Source organism: Drosophila mauritiana, chromosome 4, assembly GCF_004382145.1.
Source record: "Drosophila mauritiana strain mau12 chromosome 4, ASM438214v1, whole genome shotgun sequence".
In the NCBI taxonomy this organism is placed as follows: Eukaryota; Metazoa; Arthropoda; class Insecta; order Diptera; family Drosophilidae; genus Drosophila; species Drosophila mauritiana.
The window spans coordinates 259,263-286,567 of NC_046671.1; the positions used below are offsets into that span (position 1 = coordinate 259,263).

Below are 27,305 nucleotides of genomic sequence, written 5' to 3' on the forward strand. Positions count from 1 at the left end.
TATTGATACGATGCAGCCTAGTGACTTTTTTAAGTATTAGTAAGATGCTACGCGGTGAAAAGATACAAAAATATATACAGCTGTGTTCAAAAAAATAGCAGTGCTTGGGACCTGCGAGTTTAAGTTAAAAAATTCCTATGATTTACAATTTTAATCGTCAAATTTTTTTTTATAATATCGTTAGGTATTTAATTTCAAACCATTTAGCAAATGTTTCACTTTTATTTCTTTAATAGTTTCGAAAATATAGATTAAAACAACATAATAGGTAGAAATTCAGGTGTTCACTAAAATAGCAGTGCTATGAAAAAATATTAAAAAAAAATCATCTTGACTAAGAACGAACTTAGTTTTTCTTTTTAATGTGTTAATTAGGGCCTAATACTTGGTTGGATAGCCTTTGTTAGCCAGCACAGCCTTACACCCACGTGACATGGAGTCCATGGAGACTATGCATCCTGCACAACTTGCCAAATCTGAGCCTTAGACGTCGGGGAGTTTTTCGACACATATTGTTTAATGTCCCCTTACAGGTTTTCAATCGGGTTTAAATCGGAAGATGATGCTGGCCACTGCATTACATCTATTCTATTTCGGGTGAACCTATTCTTAGCCGATGAGCTTCTGCGTTTCGTATCATTATCCTGTTGGAATGTCTATTTTAAGGGCATATTATATTCAGAATATGACAGTAAGAAATCACTAAGTATATTTGCATATGCGTTTTGGTCTATAATACCATAAATCATATGGTATGGACTCATACCATTGTAGAAAAAACAAGCCCATACCAGGATTTTAGGTCCACCATGATTGAAAGTCATCAGTGGGTGTTTTGGGTGGTACTCCGTGTTTGGAGGTCATCAGATATACTGTAGTGAACCAGTTCCACCAAATAGAACTATTTTTGACCCATCAATCCAAAGGATATTACGCCATTTGGAGACTGGCCAGATTAGGTAGGTTTTAGGGAAGCTTAACCTTGCCTTAATATGCCTAGGGCTAAGTAGGGGATCCTTTTGTGGACTCCTCTCACTTAAATTTTGATTCAGTAGTCATCTCTGAATAGTAACGTCGCTTATTCCCAAGTTCAGCTCAGACTTTATGTCCCCAAAGGATGCAAAAGGATAGACTTTGCTGTAACAAACTATGCGCCGATCCTCTATATCTGTGGTTTTACGTATGGTAGCACGGTTTTCGGGCTTCCATTCATATTTAATGGCATTGGATACCATTTTGGCAGAACATTCAAGGGTTTTTTTAATGTCCTTATATGTTTTTCCTTCCTTTCTAAGCTTAAAAATTAACATTCTTTTCTCCTGGGAGCAGTGGTGTCCTCTACCCACTAAAATAAAATTTTTTTATTTTTTTTTAATTTATTGCCCTTTAAAATATACGAATTAACTTAACCAAACTCACTTTTTAGAAAATATTGATCATTTCTTATGAACAGCCTAAAAGTGGTGAATTTGCCCAAGAATGTAAATAAAAAAAGGATAACATTTCTATACTCTATGGTTGAAAGCGAAGCGAATCGAGATCAGGTTTCGGAATGGTCGTCAAAAAATAGTCAAAAAAAAAATGGATTAACTTAACGCCTTGGTTTTAAAAAATTGCTTAACCGTACCGCTGATATAGCGGTATATGATATTCGGTATATGATATCGGTGATATTATATTGATATTGATGATATTATCGAAAAACTGCAGGCAGCAAAGCTATTTGTCGTGGATTTCACGTTCTGGTAGAAGAGAAGTTCCGATAATACACAGCATTTATAGCGAAGGGAGTCCTGTTGGAGTTCACTAACTCGCCAGCTACGTTTATATGATTTACAAACGCCGTTTTCCAAGATCTTGTTGGCTGAGATATGATACATATTTATATCGATGACATTATCATATACGACATGTCGGTAGATATTAATATAATCTAATCTTGGAAAAGCTTTAAATAGTCCTGGAGGTAGCCGCTTGTCTTTGATTGATTATAAAATGAAAAAATCCGTATTCTGGGAAAAAAAAGATTTCCTCGGTAATGCAGTTTAAAACGGTAGGATTTGACCTGCATCTAAATAGACTCGAGCGGTAAAACATTTTCCTATCCCGAAGAATATTAAAGCATTAAAGTCGTTTTAGGGTTGACTGGCTTTTATCGCAGGTTTATAAGAGGATACGCACGCATAGCTCGGCCATTACAAACTTGCTAAACTTTGTATTAGTAACTGATTGAGCAGCGTTTACACACACTGTAAGGAAGAAGGATGTTTCACGCAAGGTTGCTCCATGGATTTTGTTTCTGCAGGACCACACAAAAAGAACCATTCGAGTTTGGTTCCAAGGTGTTGACTAGAAAAGCTAACTACGAACAAGAATTGAGATGGATTTTGAGACAGAGAGACAAGCAGTTTGAAGTCGGTCGAGAGACAGCGGAAAAAAAGAGCGCGAGAAAAAGATTCCGCAAAGAAGTTGAGCAGAATTAAAGTATAAAAGCCGCCGAAATGTATCGAGAAATGTAGAAAGTCATGTCATTAATAGTTATAGAAATCCGTAATCTAAGCTCGTATTCTAAGGCCGTAAAAGAAGTCGTTATCCAGTGAACCAATTGTGACGTTGCCTAGTTGCCTATAAGCCGTCTCTTACTTTTTATAACTATTCTGAGAACGTAAATTAATGGAAATAAATACACATTTTTCTAAATTTGCTTAGTTTACTTACATTCTCGTATAATAAGGCCTCTTAAGTAACTAAACTTTACAGAAAACTGACAAAAGTTGACGTCGGTGCCAAATTTGACTTTCATGCGACAATTCATTAAAAAATCATTTTGCAAAGCACTTAATGTGAATATATATCCGAGAAATTAAATCCAACATCTGTATGTATATTGCATAATATCCCTTAACTTTTAATTCATCTTATTTAAGAAAAATGTATGTGTGCATTACTGGTGATTATGTCCAAATGTTATAATTAGGGGAAGCAGTGCGCCGCAAATCAGAATTACCAATTCACTATATTTTAATGCTTGAATACTATTACTTCCATTCAAATCATTCGTAGCAACACCTCGAGATTCCTCTAGCAAACAATAATCATGCTGATCGCTCTTCGTTAATCCCCCTTGGGTAAGCTCTGGTAAAACATGAACAGTTGCTACGTACAAAAATGTTCCAGCGGAGAATAGCATAGCTATACCAGTGGCATTTACGGAATTTAACGTGTCCTTCTGCTCCTGTCCGATTCCAAAATACGTTAAAATAGTCATAAGGGGAGCCGACAGGGAAAATAAGACTAGGTGTCTGCGAATTTGATGTCTGTCTACTTTTTCGTGCAGTAGGAATGTCACTAATCCGAATGCTGCTGGTGCCTTATGAAGCATTATAGCTAAAAATACAATTATCTCAACATCTTGATGGCTAGTGGTGGCAGCTGCTCCCAATGCAACTCCATCAGCTGCAAAAGTACGCCAATTTTAAGATATGGTGGGTACCCCAATATAAGCTTATTTACCTGCAGCATGCACAACCAATCCAAGAGTTAGTGTGGCATTGTTTTTTTTATTACTTCCAAAATTAGTCTTCCGCTGAGAGATATCCACCAACATCATGAAGACAAATCCAAGCACAAGAGAAAGTCCAATGGTCTGTGAGTAATCTGGTTGCTCCGGAACCGATGTCCGTTTTTGGGATTGGCCAAACCCCACATACAATGATCGAATGCCCTCCGGAATAATAACAACGAGAGCAGTTCCCACTAACAATCCAGCTCCCAGCACAGTGACACATTTTAGCTTTTCCTTTAATGACATTTATTAAGTAGATCAAATTAATGCACTAGTGGTGCTCCAAATACCTCACATTTAATATTTTTTGTATTTAAAAATGCCATTGTTTAGTACCGACCTCGCTTAATTTCATCAACATCGGTATGCTCCCTGCCAAATAAGACCCCACAAGCATAACCAACACTAATAAAATGAGAATTATTGTCTCTTCAGCCATGATTGCCCAACTTAATTTTAATGAGCATAATATCATCAAAGTTACATGTTTTTGCCAACTCAATCGCTAGAGATGAGCGTTATTTAGATTTTAAAAACGCATATAGCAGCAATCAACTGTGGAACTTATACCATATTCTACAAAAACACTTCAACCAATAAACATCTCAACCTATAAAATTTGTACATACGTACGCAATGTTCCAAGACTATGAACAGTGCCTTTAAGTTATTATATTTCATGTTTTACCCCTTAGTTTTTTATTCAAACTCATTGAAAACGGTTTTGATGGTCCGATATAAATTGATACCTTTAATAATTTTTATATATATTCTATGTACTTTAGAAATGGTACAAAGCATTTTCAACCGATTTGGTACAGACGAAATCAGTAATGCACGCTCCGATGTTGAGTAATAGTTTTTAAACATTTTTTCTTTCCTTGTCTGTGGATAAAACTTTTGTAACTTATTTTTTATTTGCTATCATGTGAAATTTAAAAAAATAGAAAAATACCCTAAAATGTTTTTAAGAATAATTGTTCGAATGGAGAGCAAGTGACGCGAATTTTCTTTAAGCTACTGTTCTTCTGAAAATTTAATATGATCGAACACCAGTTAATTTTAATATGGTAAAGTCTGTAAATATATTATGGCGTTCTGTATATAGTATTTTCCTGGTGTCACCGTGTGTTATCCTACTATAATTCCTCTTTTGGCATATATATAGATATCGCTAGAAATTATATGACATAAGCAATTCAAGTTCGTTATATATTATTTATTATATAACTACTTTTAAAAAGTTATTTAGGAATACATCACTGGCGCGTACTGCAAATTTAATGGAGGGCTGTATTCCGTATTATGATTGTAAGGCGCACCGTGAGAATGTAATTTGTCTCAGTGCACAACGTGTATTAGACCATTTACATAAACAGTTTGGTAACCTAAGGTCATACTATTAATAGCACTGTTGATTTTGGTTTATTTGTTGTCATATAGGTAAATAATCTACGAATATGCAATGAATCAGGCTTTATTAAGTCGAACACAGTCTAATTTCAAAGAAAGTCACATTTTATAAGTCTTTTAAATCAACTAACTAAGTTGCTTGTTCGAATATTAGGTCTGTTTATTATGAATGTTGTCTATACATCTGTGCATTTTATACACATACATACGTACCGACTTATTCATTTCCGAATTTGTAGGGAATGAATAGTTTTCTTCCATTTTTCTTCGTTAAGAAACAACAATTTTTTTAAGTAAAGGTATTTAAATATTAAACCATAACAGTTCTTAGATTTTTTATCATTATACGTGGTACTCGTAGAGTAAAAGGGCTTACTACATATTACGAAAAGTAACAGGTAAGTTTAAGCCATTAAAGTTTCTGACCCCGTAAACTTTATAGTACGAAGATTTACAACTTATGTCCAGTAACCGCGGAAAACAGTCGTGCCCACCATAAAGAGTATTTTTTATTGTATATTTTTATGTCTTCGCCATTTCTATCGATAAACCGCACATCGCGATTTTGCATATGTGTGTTACCCATCAAACTACAGTGCAAAATATTTACTACTCTATTTACTATACCATTGAAATAGTGATTTTTCTCGTTCGCTAATAGTTTCTATCGGCTCTGATTAGAGCGCGACTGGTATTCTAGATACCCGTTTCCTTGACTTCATTTTGCTCCTTCCGTTCACCGTCTTCTGCCTCTGGATAGTAATTAGCCAGAGCAATTCCCATAAGCAAACTTATTTATATATCTTTGGTGAAGGGACGACAACCCGGCTGCGTTGTTTATCGGGGGTAATTCCTTATCTGTCCTTTGCCATCTCGCTTCCTACCAACGCACTGCCGTCTACGATCTATTTCATCGCGTAAGTGGCAAAGGGGAATACATTCTTCCTAAGTTGATTTCTGCATTTCAGCCAATCTATTAATTTTATCTTTCTTTTTACTTTGTGTTTGTTATGTACAACTTTTAAAACAAGATTACATTGCATTAAAATCTAAAGTTATACAACTGAACTAAAATACAAGATAAAACCAGTCTTTATAAATTTTCTTAACGTGTGCATATATTTCAGATAAAACTTCGTAAAACGCATGAAATGGGTAATTGCTTAAAAATTAGCACTTCAGATGACATTTCACTTTTACGCGGCAATGACAGTCAAATCAGCGGGACACAGCCAATGTATCATGTAAGTACCAATCCACTGGTGCGAGTTTTAACGATAATAGTCGACTTAAGCTATTAAAAGAATATTTACTAATTATTATTTTACTAAATTAAAAATGAATTACTCAATCTTCAACACTTACATTAAAAATGGTTTTAATTAGTTGGCGAAAGATTCTCAGTCAGTAATTATTTTTAAAACAAAGGGTTTGTATAAAACAGCCTTCAAAATCAATATTTTAGATTATTTTTTTTTATTATTCTTAACGAAGATATTTGCAAAATTATGTAGATTTTATACTCAAAAAACATACACCCAGGAGTTTCCCGCGTGACAATTTCCCAAAACGAAAACGTTTCCAGCTAATAAGAGTGTTTAGAAGAGAATATTTTTAAACTTGTAAGATACTATTAAATGAAGTAAAGTAAATTGATGGATTACGGATTACTTGGCAATCAAAAACAATTGCTACGAAATTATTGGGCATTTTAAAGATTTCTTAAGGATTGGTACTGATCGGTATTGTATTGTTTTAAAGGTTTCATTATTTTGCTTAATTCCGATAAATTTATAAAAAAAAAAGGTTTTTAAAAAAAGATTGACCACGAATACTTATACCTTCTACTGACGTTCAGAATTGACAAAAACATGATTCTTCCAACGTTGAGTTCCGAATCGTAATCAACCAAATACATCCATATAATTTAATGAATGTCTCGTTTAGTAACAATACGTTATTTATTAGTTACTACAATTTGTTGAGTAAAGGTAATAAATAAATGACCAAACGTTGTGTGCTGTATTAGTGTTTATCGCAAAGTTTGAAACGAGCCAAATCGCGTAAGAAATAGTATAATACATCTTTTAGCGATAATATACTTGCAGTAGCTTGCTTAGCTATGTATTGGTACAAGCGTGTATATAAATATCCTTAGAAGTAAAGTCCAATGTCAATGTACTACAAAACATACACGGAAAGGATATTCAACAGACTGCAAGTATCTGGCCGTCCATCTATAGAAATTTAAAAGACTAATAAAAATATAACTTAAGATCACACATTGTTTTTAAAAGAGTGCGCGTGTCAGTTTTGGTAGGTATGTTGTGATCGAAGCAAAATGTGTTTGCCAAATCAATAAAAATTGTAGACGTTTTGCTTGCTTTGAGGCAAGCCAAAATTTGAAAACAATCTTCATGCTTTATCTCAACTTTCTAGTTACTGAGACCATGACGTTCAAATGCACAGATCGGTATGGCCAGATCCACAGGGCTATTAATTCTGATAAAGAATTAATATACATTATTGGGTCGAAAACGCTTTCTTCTGCCTGTTACAACTATTAGCTTTCTGTTAAAAAGAAAACTGGCGTCCACCTCCTTAACTGCAATAGAAATGAAAAAGGCGAATTCAATAATTTATATAATGGCTTTCGAAACCACTCAGAAATGTTCTTTAACTATGCGCGGATGTCTATTTCATAAACGGTAATGAAAGCACAGAATACAACATAAAAATCGTACGCTCTGAGGGAGTTGAAGCAATAAAGCAGGTTGCAAACTGCTCTTTCGCTTTGCTCTCGCTATATCGCTTGAGCTCGCAACTCGCTCACTCTGACATTTTTCGAGCGATTTCACTTAAAAATGCATAGAGTTCTTTATCGCTCGTTCTTGGCCAATATTATCATTTTGCTTCTCGCGCGCACTCTGCCGTCAGCCTAAATGCGTACTTTGTGATTGGCTGAATTAGGTAAGGGTTCCCCCAAATATTCGCTGTTTTCTTCTAGTTTGGTATTCAATGGCCGACTACTGATCTTTACTAATTACTGGAGGAATCACAGACAAGCCAGCAGAAGGTGTGGTCCTCGTCGTTCCTCATTACATCAACAAAGATCATCACAAAATCCATTTTGGGAACACAATTTCACTTAAAAATATAATTTATAATTTGGTATTAACTTAAATATCTAAAAGTTATTTTTTGTGTCTCAACGTTATGTTCACAATAATTATAATATAAAAATAATCTAAATTCTGCTATTCACGAATTAGAAATAAAGTACATATCCCTCGGATTTAATGAAACTTTAATTTCAGCAGGGAGAGCATTATCAACGAGAATTGTACTCTTCCACGTCGGCTTCGACAACGCGAACACCATCTTCTAATAATCGTCAACTTTCCGATGAAAATCAAGTGAAAATTGCAAAGCGTATTGGATTAATGCAGTACTTGCCAATAGGAACATACGACGGGAGCTCGAAGAAAGCACGAGAATGTGTTATCTGCATGGCTGAATTTTGTGTTAATGAAGCCGTACGTTATCTACCTTGCATGCATATTTATCATGTTAATTGTATAGATGATTGGTTGTTGAGAAGTCTAACTTGTCCCAGTTGTTTAGAGCCTGTTGATGCTGCTTTACTGACGAGTTATGATTCGACATAGCGTTATAAAAACATTAGCTTATAGTTTTTCTGCTGTAATGTGTTTTGGGATAAAAAAAACTTTTGCTTACCAAGTATAACTTATTATTTTATATATTTCAATTAATTCTTTATTATACAAATTTGTTATTGTTTTATTATCGAAACATGTTATAATATTTAATTCATTTTAGCGATAACCAAAATCATAATTGCAATACTAAGGAGCTCAAGAATTTGAAATCCAAATTAGTTTGTGTACATATATAAATTGTTTTACCAACATTAATAAAATGTGAGATCTATTTAATTCCGGCATTCATTTCATTTCTGTTTAAGTATGGGTCTTGTATGATTCTGGGTAGCCCTTTTGGCTCTCTTCTATGTGATCATTCCATATATGGTGAATTTTCAGAATAATTCTAATAATTTTAAGGTTTACGAAGACAAATACTTTAGTTTTTGACTATATCATGTATTTAAATTTAAAAAATGAAATAAAATAAGCTAAATAAAACAGGATAAAGTGTTTTTATCTTTTTCTTATGATCGATTTTTACTAACATACGTAATGTTTGCAGCTTAGCTCATAACTCAATTCGTACGGGCTTAAAATTAACTTCAACGGAGTCGGATTGTTCCTTTATTATCTCAATTACGAAACAATACTCATACTCGATGTCAACGACTATACAAATAGCTATTAACTCTAAGCACGCGTAGATTTTGAGGAATGAACTCGGGCTTTCGATTCACGACAGAGTACCTAAGGATTTTTGCCGAAGTAGCACGAACATTTAAATTAAAAAAATCTTTTGGTCCTCGGTATAGAACCGTGCTTTTGCTGTATCTTTTGCACTGTTTGGTCGATTTATTATGCTAATGCTAACCTCTTCCACGTGTAAGTAAATAAAAACATGTTTATTCATTTAATCATTTATTACATTAAATACGATAAAATATTAATTAATGGCTTCAGTGTGCGAGACAAAACCGATCCGCTTACATTTCGAGTTAAAGGTGGTTATAATCAATGTATGTATGCCCTTGCATTACAGTTATATTTATATTAAGTACTTTTTGTATTTTGTTAGCACACATACTAACAAAAGAAATCGCAAATTTACGTTTTCGTTACGGATTTTTTTTGCTGAATTACAAAATGCTCTTTAACCAATTCACAGCTACATTTGCTGTTATCTTGAACAAAACCTTTTTTATAAAAATTCTAAAGCACTTAAGCTGTGCTAGGGATTTCTTAGAATTGTTATTTCTTAGAATGTGTGCGGTTTGTTTTCATATGGATATGGATTCCACTGAACTTTAAACTGCAGTTTCAGTATGACTGTGGGATGATAGACGTTCGACATCAATTTCGGGTATGGTCAGCTCATCAGGTATATTATCGGCATACTCAATGGAAGACGTTTCCGAAAGGCGTTTGCTCAACGAAGTCTGCTTACGCAATACCTCTGCCAAGGATGTGTTGGTGTGATCACCGTAACGGGCGTCCAGACCCTGGCGGAATGCGTTTACCACTCTTATCTAAGCGTATATTTAGCAAAAAGAAAAGAACAAAACCGAGAACAGTGACAAAATGGACATAAACAATAGTATAAGAAGAACATCTTTAATCAGTCAAGCTAAAGATCCAATTATGCACATTTGAACATACTTTCATTTATGTATATGTGTAGTTCAAACTAAATACAAATATTATTTTGACAATTCTTACTACGAGCAGATGCGACACATGAATGATAAGTTAGATATTAAGCTAATAATGGGATATCCAAATACCAATTAATTCAGACGGACAAATTTTTTTCTTTTTAATATTTCGCTTATGTTGTTGATAATTCGGACGGCAGTAACTCGGCAATTTACCAACTATTCATGCATTATGCGACAACCTTTTTTTGATTTTATTTAAGTGGTGACGAACAAACACATTAAACAACTAAGTAGATCGTTGTTCTACATGATAGAAGTTTAAAGCAAAAACCAGTGGGCAAGAAAAACCAACTAAATCATAATTAAAAACGAAATACAACCATATATATATTGGATATATATTGGGATTCTGAACTTTTACTTTTATTATCATTAATATAGTATCAGTTCCATTAGGTGGGTTAAAAATTCGGCATATTTAATTAAGCCTGTGCCTTGCCTTTCATTATCTTATTATTACGGACAAACAGACGATTTAAAAAAAATTAAAATTGTGTTCTTAGTGAATAGACAAACGTACTACAAGTAAATTATGGTTAGTTCTTATAGTTACGCTTTAGTCGAGATTGAACTTAATAATGCGTCTTATTTTAAAACTGTAAAAATAACATAAAACAAAATTGTTAAGGCTTACAGCTTGATCAGTGTTGCTCTTGCTATATGGGACCGGAATCAAGCGTTCTTGCAATTCGCCGCCTATTACCTTTAAGAATGAAGAGAAAGAGAGGGAGATAGAAAGTAATACAGAAAAAATAAGTGGGAAAGAGTAAAATAGTCATAAAGAGGTTGAAATTTATATTAATCTTGTCGCTATAAAATGGATCACTACAAACACTTTGGCTTTACTGTACTATTTTTCAATTCTTTAAAAGCAAATAAATATATGTTAAACTAATTAGGATCTTGGTGTTTAAAAGAAAACAAAAATATGTAATTATCATAACAATGTACGTTTTCGTAAAATTTTCAAAACACAATTATTTATGTAATAGTGGTAGTAAAAGTGGAGGATGTGATTCAGATTTTTACCTAATAATAATTCTGGAAAGGACACACCAGGTCGGTTACGGGAAATTATGACAATTGTTTTATATATGCTGAAGAAAGTAATTATTATATAAAACATTTTCTGATGCACTAACATCCCGTTACCCATTTATTACGTATGCTCACGTACGTAAACGAGCGATTAGAATATCAATAGAAATACAGCATTTTTTATTAATTTGTATGTTCTCATTTGTGAAAACAAGATTTTCCCTAGTAGATGGACCAACATATTTGAATATTTAATTATATAAATTTGATTACATCGTACGATAAATCGCGTTTACAGACATTTTCAGTATAAATGTACAAATGTGTAAATATATATATTAGATATAGAAAAAAACGGCATTTGAATTTTGTGATGTTAATTTGAAAGCGTAGGTTAATGTACTGAACAACGAAGTTCATATGATTAAAACTTCGGTAATACAGAGAAAATACACATAAGATCTGAAATTGTGTTAGTAATAATACAAATGAGGTAATACATTTTTTTTGCAAAACAAGTTAGTTTTGTAAAATGCATGCTTGCTCACGTTTTTTATATTGAATAGTTAGGCATTATAGTTAGAGAACTATTGGTTAACTTTCTATAGGGTGTTCTTATAAGGTTTTGGAAAAAACTAATTTATATAAATAATGTTACATTTTCGAAATCGCTTACTACTATACATGCACATTTGAATTAAGGAGCTTAATAAATTTAAGTTTGCCTCTTTAGAGTTAAAAGTTTAATCAAAAAAATATGGCGCATTCACCTTTGTTTTAACATACTGTTTCGATAAAAGCAAATATTTTAATAGCCATGTTGAGCTGGGCCATTCATTTGGGATTGCGCTTTAAGAAGCATAACCAGTCTAATTTGGAATTGTTATAGGCTTAACCATATTTGGTGCAAAAACCCACTAAAACCATTTAAATTCGAGTCTCATTCTGTCCATTGGAATGTTTAGTTTCGTTGTTATCACGTATTTTTTTTTGTAAGGTTTGTGCGATTTTAGAGAAGCTTTGACTGGAGGAAGGGGCGTTTGAGTTTGAGGGCATTGATGAGCGCTGGGAAGTTAGTCCGTTGTGTAAAGTACGCTGTTGCTGTTGCGGGTCTTCGTCAATATAAGATATGTCCGGCGACAGCATGCCACTTGACACGTTTTGTTGAGTCTGCGGGGGTAGTTTTGGTTCCTGTTGTTGCTGGTGCTTGATGTAATTGGGGTTCAGTAGATTAAAATTGTACAACGGGTGACCACCGCTCACTGCAACTGGGATACCCGTACGGGGACTGCGTAAGCTATGTAAGCTGTGCATCGATCGGCGCTCACTTAGGTCTTCCAATGTCGAGCGGAAAGCACGAATCACACGCAACTGAAACAAACAAAATTAGACAAAAAACGAACAAAAACGGAAACATAAGCATAAAGAAAACAACGAACGAAACAACATTACAGTTACAACATATACATATATATTTTTGCATATATTGTATGTAAATTCCTATAAAAAAAAGCAATTTTAAATGATAAATAAAAAAAAAAGCACAAAGCAAATTATTTTTGTCGGGTGTCAGTAAAGCGCTTTGTATACAACTATATAGTCTTAAACTAAGCAATATACATTCTTTGCATTGCCGGTTAGGTAGTTGTGTTATACATACGTGTACTGTAGATATTAAAATACCAAATTCTTAGCATGCGTATATAATATTTTATTACATGAGACAGATTCGAATTTAAACAAGGGAGGATGCTATAGTCGAGTTCCCCGACTATCAGCTACCCCTTACTCAGCTAGTGTGAATGCGAACGCGAAATTTCATAATTTTTCTCGGATATCGTAGATATTGGGGAATAAAATGATAAAAAATTTAAAAATTGTTCCAAAGTGTGGGCGTCACCGGTTCGGCGGCTTTAGGACGTTAGAGTGAACGTGGCAAAAAGTATTTGGAAAATTGATAATAATTAACAAGACTAATAAAATTATGAAAAATGGTGGTTTGTGGGCTAGGCAACATGGGTCAACAAACTTGCGCTGCGTCTTTGTCTCTAGAATCTGTTTGCGAATCTCAACCTTCAAGTTTTTATAGTTCCTGAGATCTCGACGTTCATACGGACAGAAGGACATGGCTATATCGACTCTGTTGTTATTGATCCTGATCATATCGACTCTGTTGTTATTGATCCTGATCAATATATAGTCGGAAACGCTTCCTCTTACTTACTTCTCGACGAATCTAGTACACCCTTTTACTCTACAAGTAACGGGTATAAAACCTATCCAACTAAGCGAAGAATAATTTTTCTAGAATTTTTTTTGTTTGTATTTATAACTTTTTAGGCACATATTATATTGCATGATGTTGTAATTAAGTCGTTAGACGTAAAATTTCTACATCTTAGTACATGGAAATTTTTTTTTTCATTTTTGGAACAGGTATCTGAGAAATTAAAAAAGGACGGACGGACGGAAATGGTGTGATGGAGAAGAGGTATGCCAGCTGGAAAGCAACGGATTTTCACATTTCTCACGATCGCTCGAGCGATATATATAGATCGTGAGAAATGTGAAAATCCGTTGCCATATACCATAGGTATGGATTGATATAGACGTCTCTCAAATATCGATGTATATTGGGAGACTTAAAGGCAAAAGACAAACAATAAAACAAAGAAAAATGAAAACATTTTGCAAAAGAGTATGACTATTAAAAAGGTGAAAATATATCAACACATTTATCAAAAGTGTGGGCTTTGCAGTTTTGGGCGGTTTGTGTGGCAACATGGGTCAACAACCTTGCGCTGTATGTAGAATCTGTATGCTTAATCTCAACTTTATAGCTTTTATAGTTCCATAGATCTCGACGTTTATATGAACGTACGGACGCCGCTGGCTTTTCATTTTTTTATTTTTTTTTTTTAGCATATTTTCATCTTTCTCGCACGCCTCTAGTTGCGTAACGGTTCCTTTAATACTATACATCAGGAGTATTTGTAAATAGTACAGAAACAAATAGTATCCGGCAATATACATAGTAAAAAAACAAATATGAATACATATATACAATTAACCTTGTAAATAGAAAGAGTAAATATAATTAGTGTCTGCTGACTATTACAAAATATGATAATTTAAAAAAACAAAAAAAATGTAAAGCTAAGTACCAAAAGACGGATGTTATAACAAAGATTTATGTAGAAACCAAAGGGTAACACATACCAATTTTTAGTAACAATAAAAAAGAATTTTGAATGATCTGCTCCGATTAAATATTTTTAAAGAAATATAACCCGTTTCAATATCTTGAAATATAAATAACACACTATTTCGATTTTCATGTAAAATCGTCACGTAGGCAAGTCTATTGACTTACTTAAGAAAAATTGTGATTATTACACAAATATTTTAAAAATCCCACAAAAATATTGTCCACTTTTTTTAAAATGCCCTTTAAAAGGGTATTCAATCTTTTTCTTGTAATTCCAGCATTACTTTATACATTTACATTTACATTTACTTTATAATAATAACGTAAAGAACAAATTAAAACATTCTGGGCTTAAGGGCGAAGTTCGAACAGCATTTGTTATTAGTTCTGTGCTGGTATAGTTGGGCGTAAGGTTCCGCAAACATCAAAGGAAAGCTTAGGTATATATTAGGCGAGCTTTACACTTAGCGGCATATGCACTCATTCATTATTTAACGATTTTTATTGCTAAAGTTTTTATTTTTATCGACGTGCATGGTGAACTTTTTAACATTGTTTTAATTAAAGTAAATTAAATATGAATATTTTAATTACGTACGTTTGAATGCCCATTTAGAAGTTTCGAGTTGGATTAGCTTTTGTTTTGAATATATTGTAGTTGTAGAAAAAAGTTTAGTAGAAATCAGAGAAAAGGTAGTAAGCATACAGAACTTGATGCAGAGCAGAAGACACTTTTAGCCCGATGTTGCTGTTGTAGTTGAATTTTGTAGTTTAAATTAGTAACTGAAGCATCTATTGGAGGTGATCGATTGATTAATTTTTGTTGCAATTATAGTTGTTTTAGCATTTGATTCGTTTCAGTAATATTAAGTATTAATGTTTTTTTATTAATTGAAGTTGCCGTAAATTATTTGATTTTTTGTTTGAATACAATTATTTTATTCCAATCATTGATTATACTTACACGCAGTTTCAGAGAACAAACATTTAAGAAATTTATATGTAACTAAATATAAAGTTACACATTCTGTCTGCGAGACTATTTTATCGGTGCAAGAGTTTAAGGTCCTATACAATTTTACTATTGCGTTATTTATCATTACGTTCTACTTTGTTGTTATCTAAATTTAAACATAAAATGAACATAAGAAAATGTAATCAATTTGCTTTTTAAAAAGGTAAAGTAAAACACATATTTCATAACACTTAGATCAGTGTTCGACCTTGCGAGGATAATTGCTGGTTAGTTTTAATGTTACATTTATGCAGAGCTTGTTGATATTTTATTGCAACTGTCAATTACACTTCAGTCTCTCGTATTGGTTCCGCCAGCTTTAAATTACAAAAATTAATAACAAATATCTCATAATTACTTTTGAAACAAACGATAATCAAAATTTAAAACGGATCAATCAATAATTGTATAATAATAAAAAATGATCAAGTAAAATGTAAAGACTGGTATATATGTATATACATAAATATGAATGTATGATGCGTAGAAAAAGAAGATTTGTGTAAAAGATCATAGATTTATTATCTCTATGCCTATTCATAAAACATTTTACTGTTTATTTGTCATTTGGTTAAGAGATACACTAATTTATAAGACCATTTATATACTCATACACATAGAACTTTTAACAGCGGTAGAATATAACAACGCCTTGTGAAAAATATATGGCAACTGGATACTTTGATTTTCATGTACTTTTTAGGTTAACGCATTTTTTCAAATATAATGCCTATCCTTTAAGTATATTTTAAGGATTTTAGTCAATTTTAATATAACTATACATTTTGGTGCTACCTGTAAACCGTTGTTATTGTTCATTAATATAACTTCATTAGCTTATTTCAGAGTTATTTTTATTAAGTTTACAGTAACAATACCGTTATATAAAAAAAAATACTGTACATTTGTACTTTGTGAATAAGTAGAGAAGTAGAAACTTGAGTAATTGTAAGTTGGGATACTCCGTTTGCATGCAAAACTGCATAGTGAACTTAATACAAAAATGATATCAGGAACGCAATGGCAGAAATAAAACTTGTAATCGATATAATTCGATTAGCCACATCTTTTAATGACTAATAAAACCTTACAGCCCGTATATAATATGCAAATAGTCGTGTATTTGTCGATCTGTTGGGATGAATAAATTATTTTTTTTGGTATAACCAAAAATTTTGAAACTGCTAAACTAGCCAAAATTTATATAACTGTTCTAAAAATAACGAATAACCAAACCAATTTTACACGATTTAAGAAATTACTTTTAATATGTGTGTTTTTTTAATCTGTGCACGAGGACAGTTAAAAAATATCTTAGAGGCATTTTTATTATCGTATTTCATAGTATTACAATGAATAATAGTAAAATCAAGATACAAGATACAAATAAAAAGCTTTAACTTTTTCTTTGTATTCCTTCATACTTCCTATAACATAAACCCAGTCAGAAATAAAAAAAAACGCATTGACCATGTCATTTGACATGGTTGATATGTTCATAAATTCCCTTGGATTCACTATAGACTATACTAACTAATCGATTACAAAAAAATAATAGAGAATTCTAACACTGTTGGGGACATTCACAAAACCAAGGACTAGATTTTTAAGTCTTCTGAAATAAGTGGGTGTATTAAAAAAATGAGTACCATATCGGACAACATTTTTTGTTGGGTTGGCTTGACGTCAGAAAAAGCAACCTTACTAACACTTTGATCTTTAATAATTTAAGATGTAAAAAATATATTATATATATTGGTATTAGCATATATTAAAAAGGAAAGATTGTTAGACATGAGACCGAAATCACACGCTCGACTTCTTCGGTTTGGAGTGGTTCTAATTTTTTAGAAAACAAACCAGACCATTAAACAGAGCACCGACTGATTTTGTAAACGAATCGGGTCCCTTTTTTTAATCGGGTTTGGTTGCAGAAAAAATTAAATACTTTTTTACGGTGACAAAGGTTTAATACTTGGGGTGTACGAGTTTGTAAAAACAATAAGCCCATTTCTACATAAAAACGGTCTATTGAATGGCTAATTGAATTTAAACGTCTTATTATAAGAATTAACAAGAAGACGACGGCGAAAATATAAACAAATGTAAAAGAATAATTATAAAAGAAGCTAAATTTAATTTACTAAATTAATTCGGTCCTAATTCGGACCGAAACATCGTTTCGCCTTTGCAAACCTACCGTAAGCCTATCATAAATCGTTAACATTCGAGCAACAAACCGAACCAAAGCCAAACTAATATGGGTTTACAGCCTTGGCAATACCAATATACCAAATACCAATTTGCGAAAATACAAACTATTTTAGATAGCACCTCGGTATATCTCATTATTTGTTAGTAACTTTTGCTTTAAGGGGTCAAAAATATTTCGAATTTCATTAAATAGGCAAACGAAATATATGAGAATAACAATTAAAAAAAAAACAGCAAGTCAATCTGGTCATTATGATCTTTTAACTCTTATGATCTGATAGCCTCGGAACTATAAAGTAAGCTTTGCCCACTTTGAAACTGTGTCCTTTCCAGAATGGTAGATACATGTATATACATCTTTCTTTTCATACTGAGAAAATCAAATTGTGAAAATCCTTTAAAATAAAATTATATAGCACATAAATATGTATTTACAGTAAGAAAAAAATTTAAGAGCTGTAAGTAACATGAATGACAATAAATACATATTAACATAATAAGCTCTCATTGATGTCAGGGTGCAATCAAAATAAAAAACAATTTTAAACAAAACTATAATATTTAGAGATGATTTTTGTTTTTGATATAACAAAACACTGTCTAGCTGCCAATACATAAAATCATAGACAATTCTTACCGGTACTGAAATCTGGTCGTTAGTTGAGTTTGCACGTGAGTTTTCAATTGCAATTAATGATGGGAGTGACGATAGTCATACGTACAAAGAAAATAAGTTAATTTTTGCAGGTTTATTAATTTTTTTGTTTTTATGTTTAATATAGTTTTCCAATTATTTTTTTATAATAATTTATGTTGTAGGTTGAATCAATCGGGAATGGATAAGCAATAATTATATTAAAGGGACGAAAAATATTGAAATAATATTAGATGGTTTAGTAACATTTTTTGCATGATGTTTATGGTGATTGTGGTTCTTGTTTGCAAATATATATGCGCTCATAAACTCTTACATTCGGTATTACAAATACTAACGTTGTGAGGTTGAGTATTCCGATAAACATCAATCATTATATGATTAATAGCGATTAGCGATGAACAATTATTTTCAAGTATTTAGCCACAGTTAAAAAAATTTATCAACACATGAAACCAACAACATACGCCCCGGACGATTAAGTAATATTTAAGCAATTAGCATTAAAGAAATTGTTTTCCACCGTGAGTGAATAAAATAGCAAAGAGGACTATGGAATAAGATTTTTCCACCATGTTCCAATTTCCCCTTCCAAAAGGTTTTCGCGAAATTGAATTGGCCTTTGTTTTTTATTATTTTTTCACTTTTTATAATGTTTAATTTGTCTTTAATAAAAAATATTTTTTTAATAAAATATAGCATTTAATATATAGGTATGTTCGCAAGTGACCGGAGTCATGGACATTCTTTTTCGACATCGACTGCGATTTAAAACTGTGAAACAAGTATTATATTATATTATAGCAAAAATTAAAAATAAATTCGCAAATAGTTATCTCCAAGTGAATATTGGAACAGGCACCAGTATTTTGCATTTAATTTAAAGTAAAAATCATTGATTTAACGTTTTATTGAACACGCGAAATATCAATAACACGTAGCAGTTAAAGTGATAAACATGGTAAACCAGTTTCCTTAGGGTAACTGTCGGACTGCTTCACACCTTGATATTATTTTAAATCATATGTTTAAAATGAGGACTTAAAAGTTTTTAAACGAAAGAACCGTTGCTAAGTGCTATCATGTCAGCTTTTTATGAAACAAGCAAGAGAGAACGCTTGCGTTTCAACTTTCACGACTATCAGGTACCAATTAATCATTTTTGGGAGTGCGAATTAGAAATTTCAAAATCTGTTGGGTATATCAATAGAATTGGCCGTCTTGTCCACTATTAAACATCATAACATAATAACATAATAATCTAATCAAACAAAATCAAAACAGTTTTCAAAAGTGTGAGCATGACAGTTGAGGTGTGTGCCAACTTTCTGAAGCAAGCTTGGACAGTGTAGGCGTCACTAGAATCTCCATGCGTAATATTAGCTTTTGTAGTTTCTAAGATCACAGCGTTCATACGGACGAACGGACAGACCAGATCGACTTGGGTTGTGTTTCAGATCAAGATAATAAAAACCTTATATGGTTGGGAACCCATTCTTCTAAAGGGACCCATTGAGATGTGCAAATTTATCTGCCGCGGGTGCATAAATAAGCAACTTAGCTTCCTACCCATATCACTTTTGGCTTAGCGTTCTGCTGTTTAATAATATGTCCTTAAAATACTTTACATTCTAAAACCGTCACATATTTAATAGGCGTTTTACTTAAAAAGCAGCTAAGAAAAAAGGACACTGATAAGGAACTGGAATTTGGTAATAATGTCATAGACATAGTCCACAGATAGTATACACCCGTTACCTAACAAAAGAGAGTGCGAGTGAGATCTAGATATGCAAGCAGAAAAGCGACTGTTTTCCACCCTTATGGCTTTTCACTCTCTTTTACTTTATAGACTGTGACACGCAATAAAATTTAAATTTGTCAAAAACTTAAAGTGGACGAGGACAAAATAGTTTTAAATAAGGAGGGAAGATAATATTTCGGAAAGACAGTTTTGAATAGTCTGTGGGGTGGCAATTTGTTTGAATAAAACCAAAAAAATAAGGCGTTACTGATATGATATATATTTGGTATAAAACCGATATATCGACGTTCACACGTACGGCTAGTTACCTTTATTACAAATATATGTTCTGACCAAGAATCTGTTCAATAGCCGTTGGCGATATATTTATATAAATTTATTTAATTTTAATTTAAATGTAACTATGCCAAATTAAAAATAATTTTCCACCGACCTATAGAACGAAGTCGTTCATAATAATGTGGACGCGTAAAAACTTCTTTATACGCATATATACTTTTATGCAACTATTTTGATTTCCTTATCAATATCCATATCCATCTGAATGTGAAAATATTCGAGTCGGACAATTTATTATATCCATCCCCTTCACACCTCATTTAGCTGAGTAATGGTGTAGAGCAAAATGTTATTCTGGATTCATTTAAAAGTATTTAACAGGTAGCAAGAAGCGTTATAAAGTATACACATTCCAAGATCACTCTAAGTTGATCCGGCCATGCCCGTCTATTCACTGTGAACTTGGAAACTAAAAACGATTCATCAAGAGAAACCCTGCAGATTTTAGAGGCCAGACGCAGGACAATTAAGTTTCAGAAGATACTCTAAGGCTTGCAAAAACCCTAGTGCAGCACATTTGAAAAAATATTTATATTATTATTTTTTTGTCAATTTCTATCGATATGCCACGCTGAGTAACTGACATGGAAACTGTAGCGTTATTTTACGTCATATACTTTTAAATACTAAATTTACTAAAAAACAAGAAGACAGCTTCGGCAAGCCGAAAGTTATATACAGCTGTGTTCAAAAAAATAGCAGTGCTTGGGACCTGCGAGTTTAAGTTAAAAAATTCCTATGATTTACAATTTTAATGGTCAAATTTTTTTTATAATATCGTTAGGTATTTAATTTCAAACAATTTAGCAAATGTTTCACTTTTATTTCTTCAATAGTTTCGAAAATATAGATTAAAACATAATAGGTAGAAATTCAGGTGTTCACTAAAATAGCAGTGCTATGAAAAAATATTAAAAAAAATCATCTTGACTAAGAACGAACTTAGTTTTTCTTTTTAATGTGTTAATTTGGGCCTAATACTTGGTTGGATAGCCTTTGTTAGCCAGCACAGCCTTACACCCACGTGACATGGAGTCCACCAGGTCCTGCCAACGTTTGGGGGGAATTTTTGACTATGCATCCTGCACAACTTGCCAAATCTGAGCCTTAGACGTCGGGGAGTTTTTCGACACATATTGTTTAATGTCCCCTTACAGGTTTTCAATCGGGTTTAAATCGGAAGATGATGCTGGCCACTGCATTACATCTATTCTATTTCGGGTGAACCTATTCTTAGCCGATGAGCTTCTGCGTTTCGTATCATTATCCTGTTGGAATGTCTATTTTAAGGGCATATTATATTCAGAATATGACAGTAAGAAATCACTAAGTATATTTGCATATGCGTTTTGGTCTATAATACCATAAATCATAGGGTATGGACTCATACCATTGTAGAAAAAACAAGCCCATACCAGGATTTTAGGTCCACCATGATTGAAAGTCATCAGTGGGTGTTTTGGGTGGTACTCCGTGTTTGGAGGTCATCAGATATACTGTAGTGAACCAGTTCCACCAAATAGAACTATTTTTGACCCATCAATCCAAAGGATATTACGCCATTTGGAGACTGGCCAGATTAGGTAGGTTTTAGGGAAGCTTAACCTTGCCTTAATATGCCTAGGGCTAAGTAGGGGATCCTTTTGTGGACTCCTCTCACTTAAATTTTGATTCAGTAGTCATCTCTGAATAGTAACGTCGCTTATTCCCAAGTTCAGCTCAGACTTTATGTCCCCAAAGGATGCAAAAGGATAGACTTTGCTGTAACAAACTATGCGCCGATCCTCTATATCTGTGGTTTTACGTATGGTAGCACGGTTTTCGGGCTTCCATTCATATTTAATGGCATTGGATACCATTTTGGCAGAACATTCAAGGGTTTTTTTAATGTCCTTATATGTTTTTCCTTCCTTTCTAAGCTTAAAAATTAACATTCTTTTCTCCTGGGAGCAGTGGTGTCCTCAACCCCCTAAAATAAAATTTTTTTTTTTTTTTTTTATTGCCCTTTAAAATATACGAATTATCTTAACCAAACTCACTTTTTAAAAAATATTGATCATTTCGAGACTTTACGATGGACAAAACCAGAGACTGCTATTCTTATGAACAGCCTAAAAGTGGCGAATTTGCTCAAGAATGTAAATAAAAAAAAGGATAACATGAAAAACTGACGGGATTTTCTTTTTTTCTATATCTATACATTCCATTTTACAAAAATAAGTGGAATAAAAAGTGGATTCCAAAAAGGGACATGGAGAAATACATTTGTGTTTCTTAGTTTCCATTGCACTGTTATTTTTTTGAACACAGCTGTATAAAATAAAAAATAAAAATATATAAAAAAAAAATTTATAAAAAAAACTGGGTTATACCGAATAAGTGAAATGTATAAATACTAACAACAAAACCATGGGTTCTTTTCTAATTATCTGATTTAATTCCTATGGCAGCTACATATGTTATAGTTTAGATAAAATTTAAACCGAAAATATAAGCTTGTGTAAAACGAATGCATTAGGATCGAAAACGAAGATAGGATTTCTTGTAAAAATTGAATTTTTTCTGACTATGTCTACGGCATTTTTATAGGGCGCCGATCCAGGCTGATCCTACTAATATACTGCCCGCAATATATAGAAGAATATATAAAGCTAAGACTATTTTGCGATTTAAAAAACGCATTAAAAAAACGGACATGGCATTGACTCGGCTGTTGATATTGATCAAGAATATATATACTTTATATGTCTCCAACGTCTCCATCACTGCCTTGCACACTTCAAATTAAAATCAATATATTCTCTAAAAGGTTATAAAAATATATAATCATTCCATTGAACCTAATATTAAATTTTATAATCCGAGTTATTTAATGTCGTAGTTCTCTAATTGGAAGCGATCAGCAGAACCTTTAAATAAGTATGCAAGAGACTTATAGATTAGGGAATATAGTCCCATGAAAGAGACTAGTATTATAAGGAAAGAAAAGAAAGAAACCCATGGCAAAAGTGTTCCAAATACGGAAAACTAAAGTTAATTTAGAATTCAGTTAATGAGATACTTCTTTTTTTTCTAAAATTACATGATTGGTTTTAAGAAACTCAAGAAAATCCAGTACTAAAAATGAAAGGAAATACCAAGTGTTAATAATAAGTATATTTACACAAACATTTAATAGGTCATAGGATATAAAAGGAATTGAAAAGTATTTCATTGTATGGGGGAGCACATCTGGACACATATAAGTTACTTTAAATTTAAATTAAGGTATATATGTAGAATATATATATATATGCAAGAATATATATATATATATATATATATATTATATATATGCAAGTATTAACTAATCTACAGTGTATAAAACCAGAAATAGTTTGCTGAAGTAAATATAGTAATGATCAATAAGAAAACATTACAAAACACTAAAACAGGAGAAAAAATCGACTGATTACAGGGACGCTGTATTCTGGGCTTTTGTGTTTCTTATCCATTTAAAAATCGGAATCAGTTTAAAAAAGCTAATTTACGTAAAAAATAAGTAAGTAAGTCGGTAGACGAAAACTAGAAGGACAGATAGAGAGCTAGAAAAATGTGAGGAGCCAAGATAGAGGCATCATTGTAGTCTGTATCTTACACCAAAGTTATTATTTATTTTGAAAATCAGTACGCAACAGTTATCAATCTACAAAAGTTATGTAGGCAGAAGTTTTAAAGAGCCTTTTACTTTGCCTACCTACCTTTTAAAACGATAAATGGGATCTCGGCTTGCCGAGTATTTTAATTTGTTTAAGGTGTGTGAATCTATACTCCAACGCTTTAAATTTCCTAGTTTTCGTGAATGTATGTCAAGTTCGAAAAATATATACATATTGACACGAATACAATGTTACAAGTAAATTATACTATCAAATGACTCATTTATAAAATATATAATTGTTTAGGCCGAAAACTGAATTTTAAGCCCCCATACATGCGATCGAGTTCGCGAAATTGGAAAATGTCCGAAATTATTATAAGTCGCACGTATTTTTAATATAAAATAAAATGATTGGTATGAAATCGTTTTATAAGCACATATATTATTATATACGTGAATATATCTTATGTTCTATGTCATACTGAGCTATTTTTTTCATCGTCTAAATAAAACTGTATTATGTATATTTAAAAAAAAATCTTTATAAATATATATAAAAACTATATATAATACATATACCTATTTACATATACATATATAAAATTAATAATATATAAAATATAAAATATAATATAATATAATATATATAATATATAATAAAAAATAAAAAATATAATATAATATAATATATATAATATATAATAAAAAATATAAAATATATAATAAAATATAATATATACTATACAGTATATAATATCTAATATATATAATATATACAATATAAATGTATATATTTTTTTATTTATTTATTTATATATATTTAATTGTATATATGTACATATATGTATTATATATAGTATAGTATAACGTAATATATGTAGGTAGGTATATATTTTATTATATTTATATATATTTAATTGTATATTATATATATATATATATATATATATAAATATATATATTTTAATTATCGATTTTATTATAAATATATATGTATTAGGTAGGTATATATATATAATATATTATATATTGAATATATATATTATATTATAATTAAATATTTAAATATATATCTAAGATATCATCATATATCAATGAAATAAATGTGATTAACGAATAGAAATATGAATTTATGAAAAGATATCACAACATAAAAATGTCATTACTTAAACAAATATGATACATAATTTTTGATCCTTTTACGTAATTATTGTTTAGTTCTAGTTTTTTAAGACAAGTTAATGTTGTTATTGAATTGACACTTACTTGTGTTTGCAAGCGAGTTAGACCACGAATCCATAGAATTTGACCAGCCCTAGGCTTTTTATCAGAATCAATTGAATCAAAGCGTTCCTCACCCAGATTCATACCATCTGTGTACTCCTCTGGATGTCCGCGACCCCACCTATAATATAAGGATATAAATAAATAAAGAGATTATTTTGAGAAGAGAACGAAGAGAGAATGCTATAGTCGAGTTCCTTGACTATCAGATTCCTTATGGCCAGAAAATAATATATTCAAGCGTGTTAGCATGACAGTTTTGAGCGGCTTGTGGGCTTAGGAAGTAGCGCGGCTAAAATGTTTTGGTATACCGATAGATAGGTAAGACAAATAATAAAACGAAAACTATCAAAACATTTAAAGAAGTGTGGGCGTGGCGGCGTTATAGTTGGCAACATGGTAACGTTCTGAAACATTCAAAATTAAACCGTTTGTTTTTGAAAAGCTAACGGTACTTTCTAAAAATATAACTAAAGTTGCGAGCTTGTGTTCACAGCAGACAAATTCAAACTTTAAAGGAGTGAATCTCCGGTTATTATTGTTCAAATTGTAAAATGTAAAGTGGTTTTGAAAGTTGTAGGTACTTTACTTTAATCAATTATTTTTGTATTATATTTTCTATTAATGAAACATTTATGATAATACATATATATTGTACACTATGTGAATGTCTTTTTTATGTTTTGTTAAGGTTTTTGTATTTTGTATTATTTGTGTTCCCATATAAGTAACCGAAATACTAGAAATTTTTCATACAAACACTTTATGGCAGACCGGTCGCTTTATGGCAGCTATATGATATAGTAGTCCGATCTGACAAATTGTACACGTTACGTTACTTTACTCGATTTGTTGAAAAGTATTTAACAGGCAGAAAAAAGCGTTTCCGACCATATAAAGTATGTATATTTTTGATCAGTAGCAATAGCCGAGTCGATCTGGCCATGTCCGTCTGTCCGTATGAACGAATGACTATCATCAGATCAGGACCATCATTTTAGAACAGAAACCACTCTTCAGAAACGTGAACTGCAGCCACAGAGCCATATTAAAATAAAGAAGTGTTTTTAATGTTTAAGTTTTTTTTTAACAGATAGATATTGGCAAGACAAGTGGGGCTGTGGCATTTTTGTTCAGAATTATATATGCTTTATAGTGTCGGAAATGCTTACTTCTACAAGTTACATACTTTTTAACGAATCTAGTCCTTTTACTCTACGTATAAAAGGTATAATTATCCTATCTGATAAACCTACAGGTTAGTAAACCTTTTACTATTCATAGAAGTACGAATACTTAAAAGAAACATACTTTTGGGAATAGAAGGACACATATCCAACCATATAAAGTAAATTACATCTTATTGATACCGATCACTAGCCATGTCGATATTTCCATCGCCAAGATGGATAAATTCAAAAGAACTGCAACGCATTTTTCAATATGGTGACCGCCACATAGTGGCAGATAGACATTTTGTTGCATATAGATAGAAATTTGGCAAAAAAAAAAGAGGGTTAAAACTTGCTTATACGGTATCCACACTACACTTGTGGACCGCATATCCTGCTACATGATTCAGCACCTTTAATCTCAAAATCCTGGGACACTTCAAAAAATCTTAAATTCCCACACCCACAAGCCGACAAGTAAAGCCGAAAGCCATGTCAAGCGACAATGCAACTTTCTCAAAGCATTTTCATAATACCATTGGCTTTTCCAAAGATTATTATAAAATAGCCTTACACTTCCTTATTCACCAGCTTAAAAATGGAAACTGGAAATAATA

General features: G+C 32.0%; 3 protein-coding genes across 16 annotated transcripts in view; 1 reads left to right on the top strand and 2 right to left on the bottom strand.

Moving 5' to 3' along the window:
- Nucleotides 1–356: 356 nt before the first annotated feature.
- On the bottom strand, nucleotides 357–5,278 carry LOC117146246 (zinc transporter ZIP9-B). Of its 3 annotated transcripts, none has more exons than XM_033312179.1 (3): nucleotides 5,192–5,278; nucleotides 3,514–3,799; nucleotides 357–3,456 (listed from the first exon to the last, which is right to left on the bottom strand). In XM_033312179.1, the coding sequence occupies exons 1-3, from the start codon at nucleotides 5,237–5,239 to the stop codon at nucleotides 2,945–2,947; spliced, it is 846 nt and encodes a 281-aa protein (XP_033168070.1). In that variant the 5' UTR covers nucleotides 5,240–5,278; the 3' UTR covers nucleotides 357–2,944. The 3 variants fall into 3 exon arrangements, with proteins under 3 accessions (XP_033168070.1, XP_033168069.1, XP_033168071.1); XM_033312178.1 differs by lacking the exon at nucleotides 5,192–5,278 and adding an exon at nucleotides 3,906–4,079; XM_033312180.1 differs by lacking the exon at nucleotides 5,192–5,278 and adding an exon at nucleotides 3,856–3,999.
- Nucleotides 4,944–8,935, top strand: LOC117146247 (RING finger protein 11). Of its 4 annotated transcripts, none has more exons than XM_033312182.1 (3): nucleotides 4,944–5,008; nucleotides 6,106–6,222; nucleotides 8,296–8,935. In XM_033312182.1, the coding sequence occupies exons 2-3, from the start codon at nucleotides 6,130–6,132 to the stop codon at nucleotides 8,644–8,646; spliced, it is 444 nt and encodes a 147-aa protein (XP_033168073.1). In that variant the 5' UTR covers nucleotides 4,944–5,008; nucleotides 6,106–6,129; the 3' UTR covers nucleotides 8,647–8,935. The 4 variants fall into 4 exon arrangements, with proteins under 4 accessions (XP_033168073.1, XP_033168075.1, XP_033168072.1 ...); XM_033312184.1 differs by lacking the exon at nucleotides 4,944–5,008 and adding an exon at nucleotides 5,289–5,376 and having other exon boundaries at nucleotides 8,299–8,935; XM_033312181.1 differs by lacking the exon at nucleotides 4,944–5,008 and adding an exon at nucleotides 5,303–5,376.
- Nucleotides 8,936–9,544: 609 nt separating this feature from the next.
- Nucleotides 9,545–27,305, bottom strand: part of LOC117146244 (plasma membrane calcium-transporting ATPase 3) — a 28,352-nt gene continuing 10,591 nt past the window's right edge. For 3 of the 9 annotated variants that reach the window (XM_033312171.1, XM_033312168.1, XM_033312169.1), the window contains 3 exons: nucleotides 25,499–25,637; nucleotides 18,471–18,482; nucleotides 11,554–12,767 (listed from right to left, as the gene is read on the bottom strand). In XM_033312171.1, the coding sequence (XP_033168062.1) occupies nucleotides 12,324–12,767; nucleotides 18,471–18,482; nucleotides 25,499–25,637 (595 nt within the window). In that variant the 3' untranslated portion in view covers nucleotides 11,554–12,323. Of the gene's footprint in view, nucleotides 10,170–10,992; nucleotides 11,062–11,553; nucleotides 12,768–15,628; nucleotides 15,937–18,470; nucleotides 18,483–25,498; nucleotides 25,638–27,305 lie in introns of those variants that run through there. The other 6 variants (XM_033312174.1, XM_033312173.1, XM_033312172.1 and 3 more) reach the window with 5 other exon arrangements.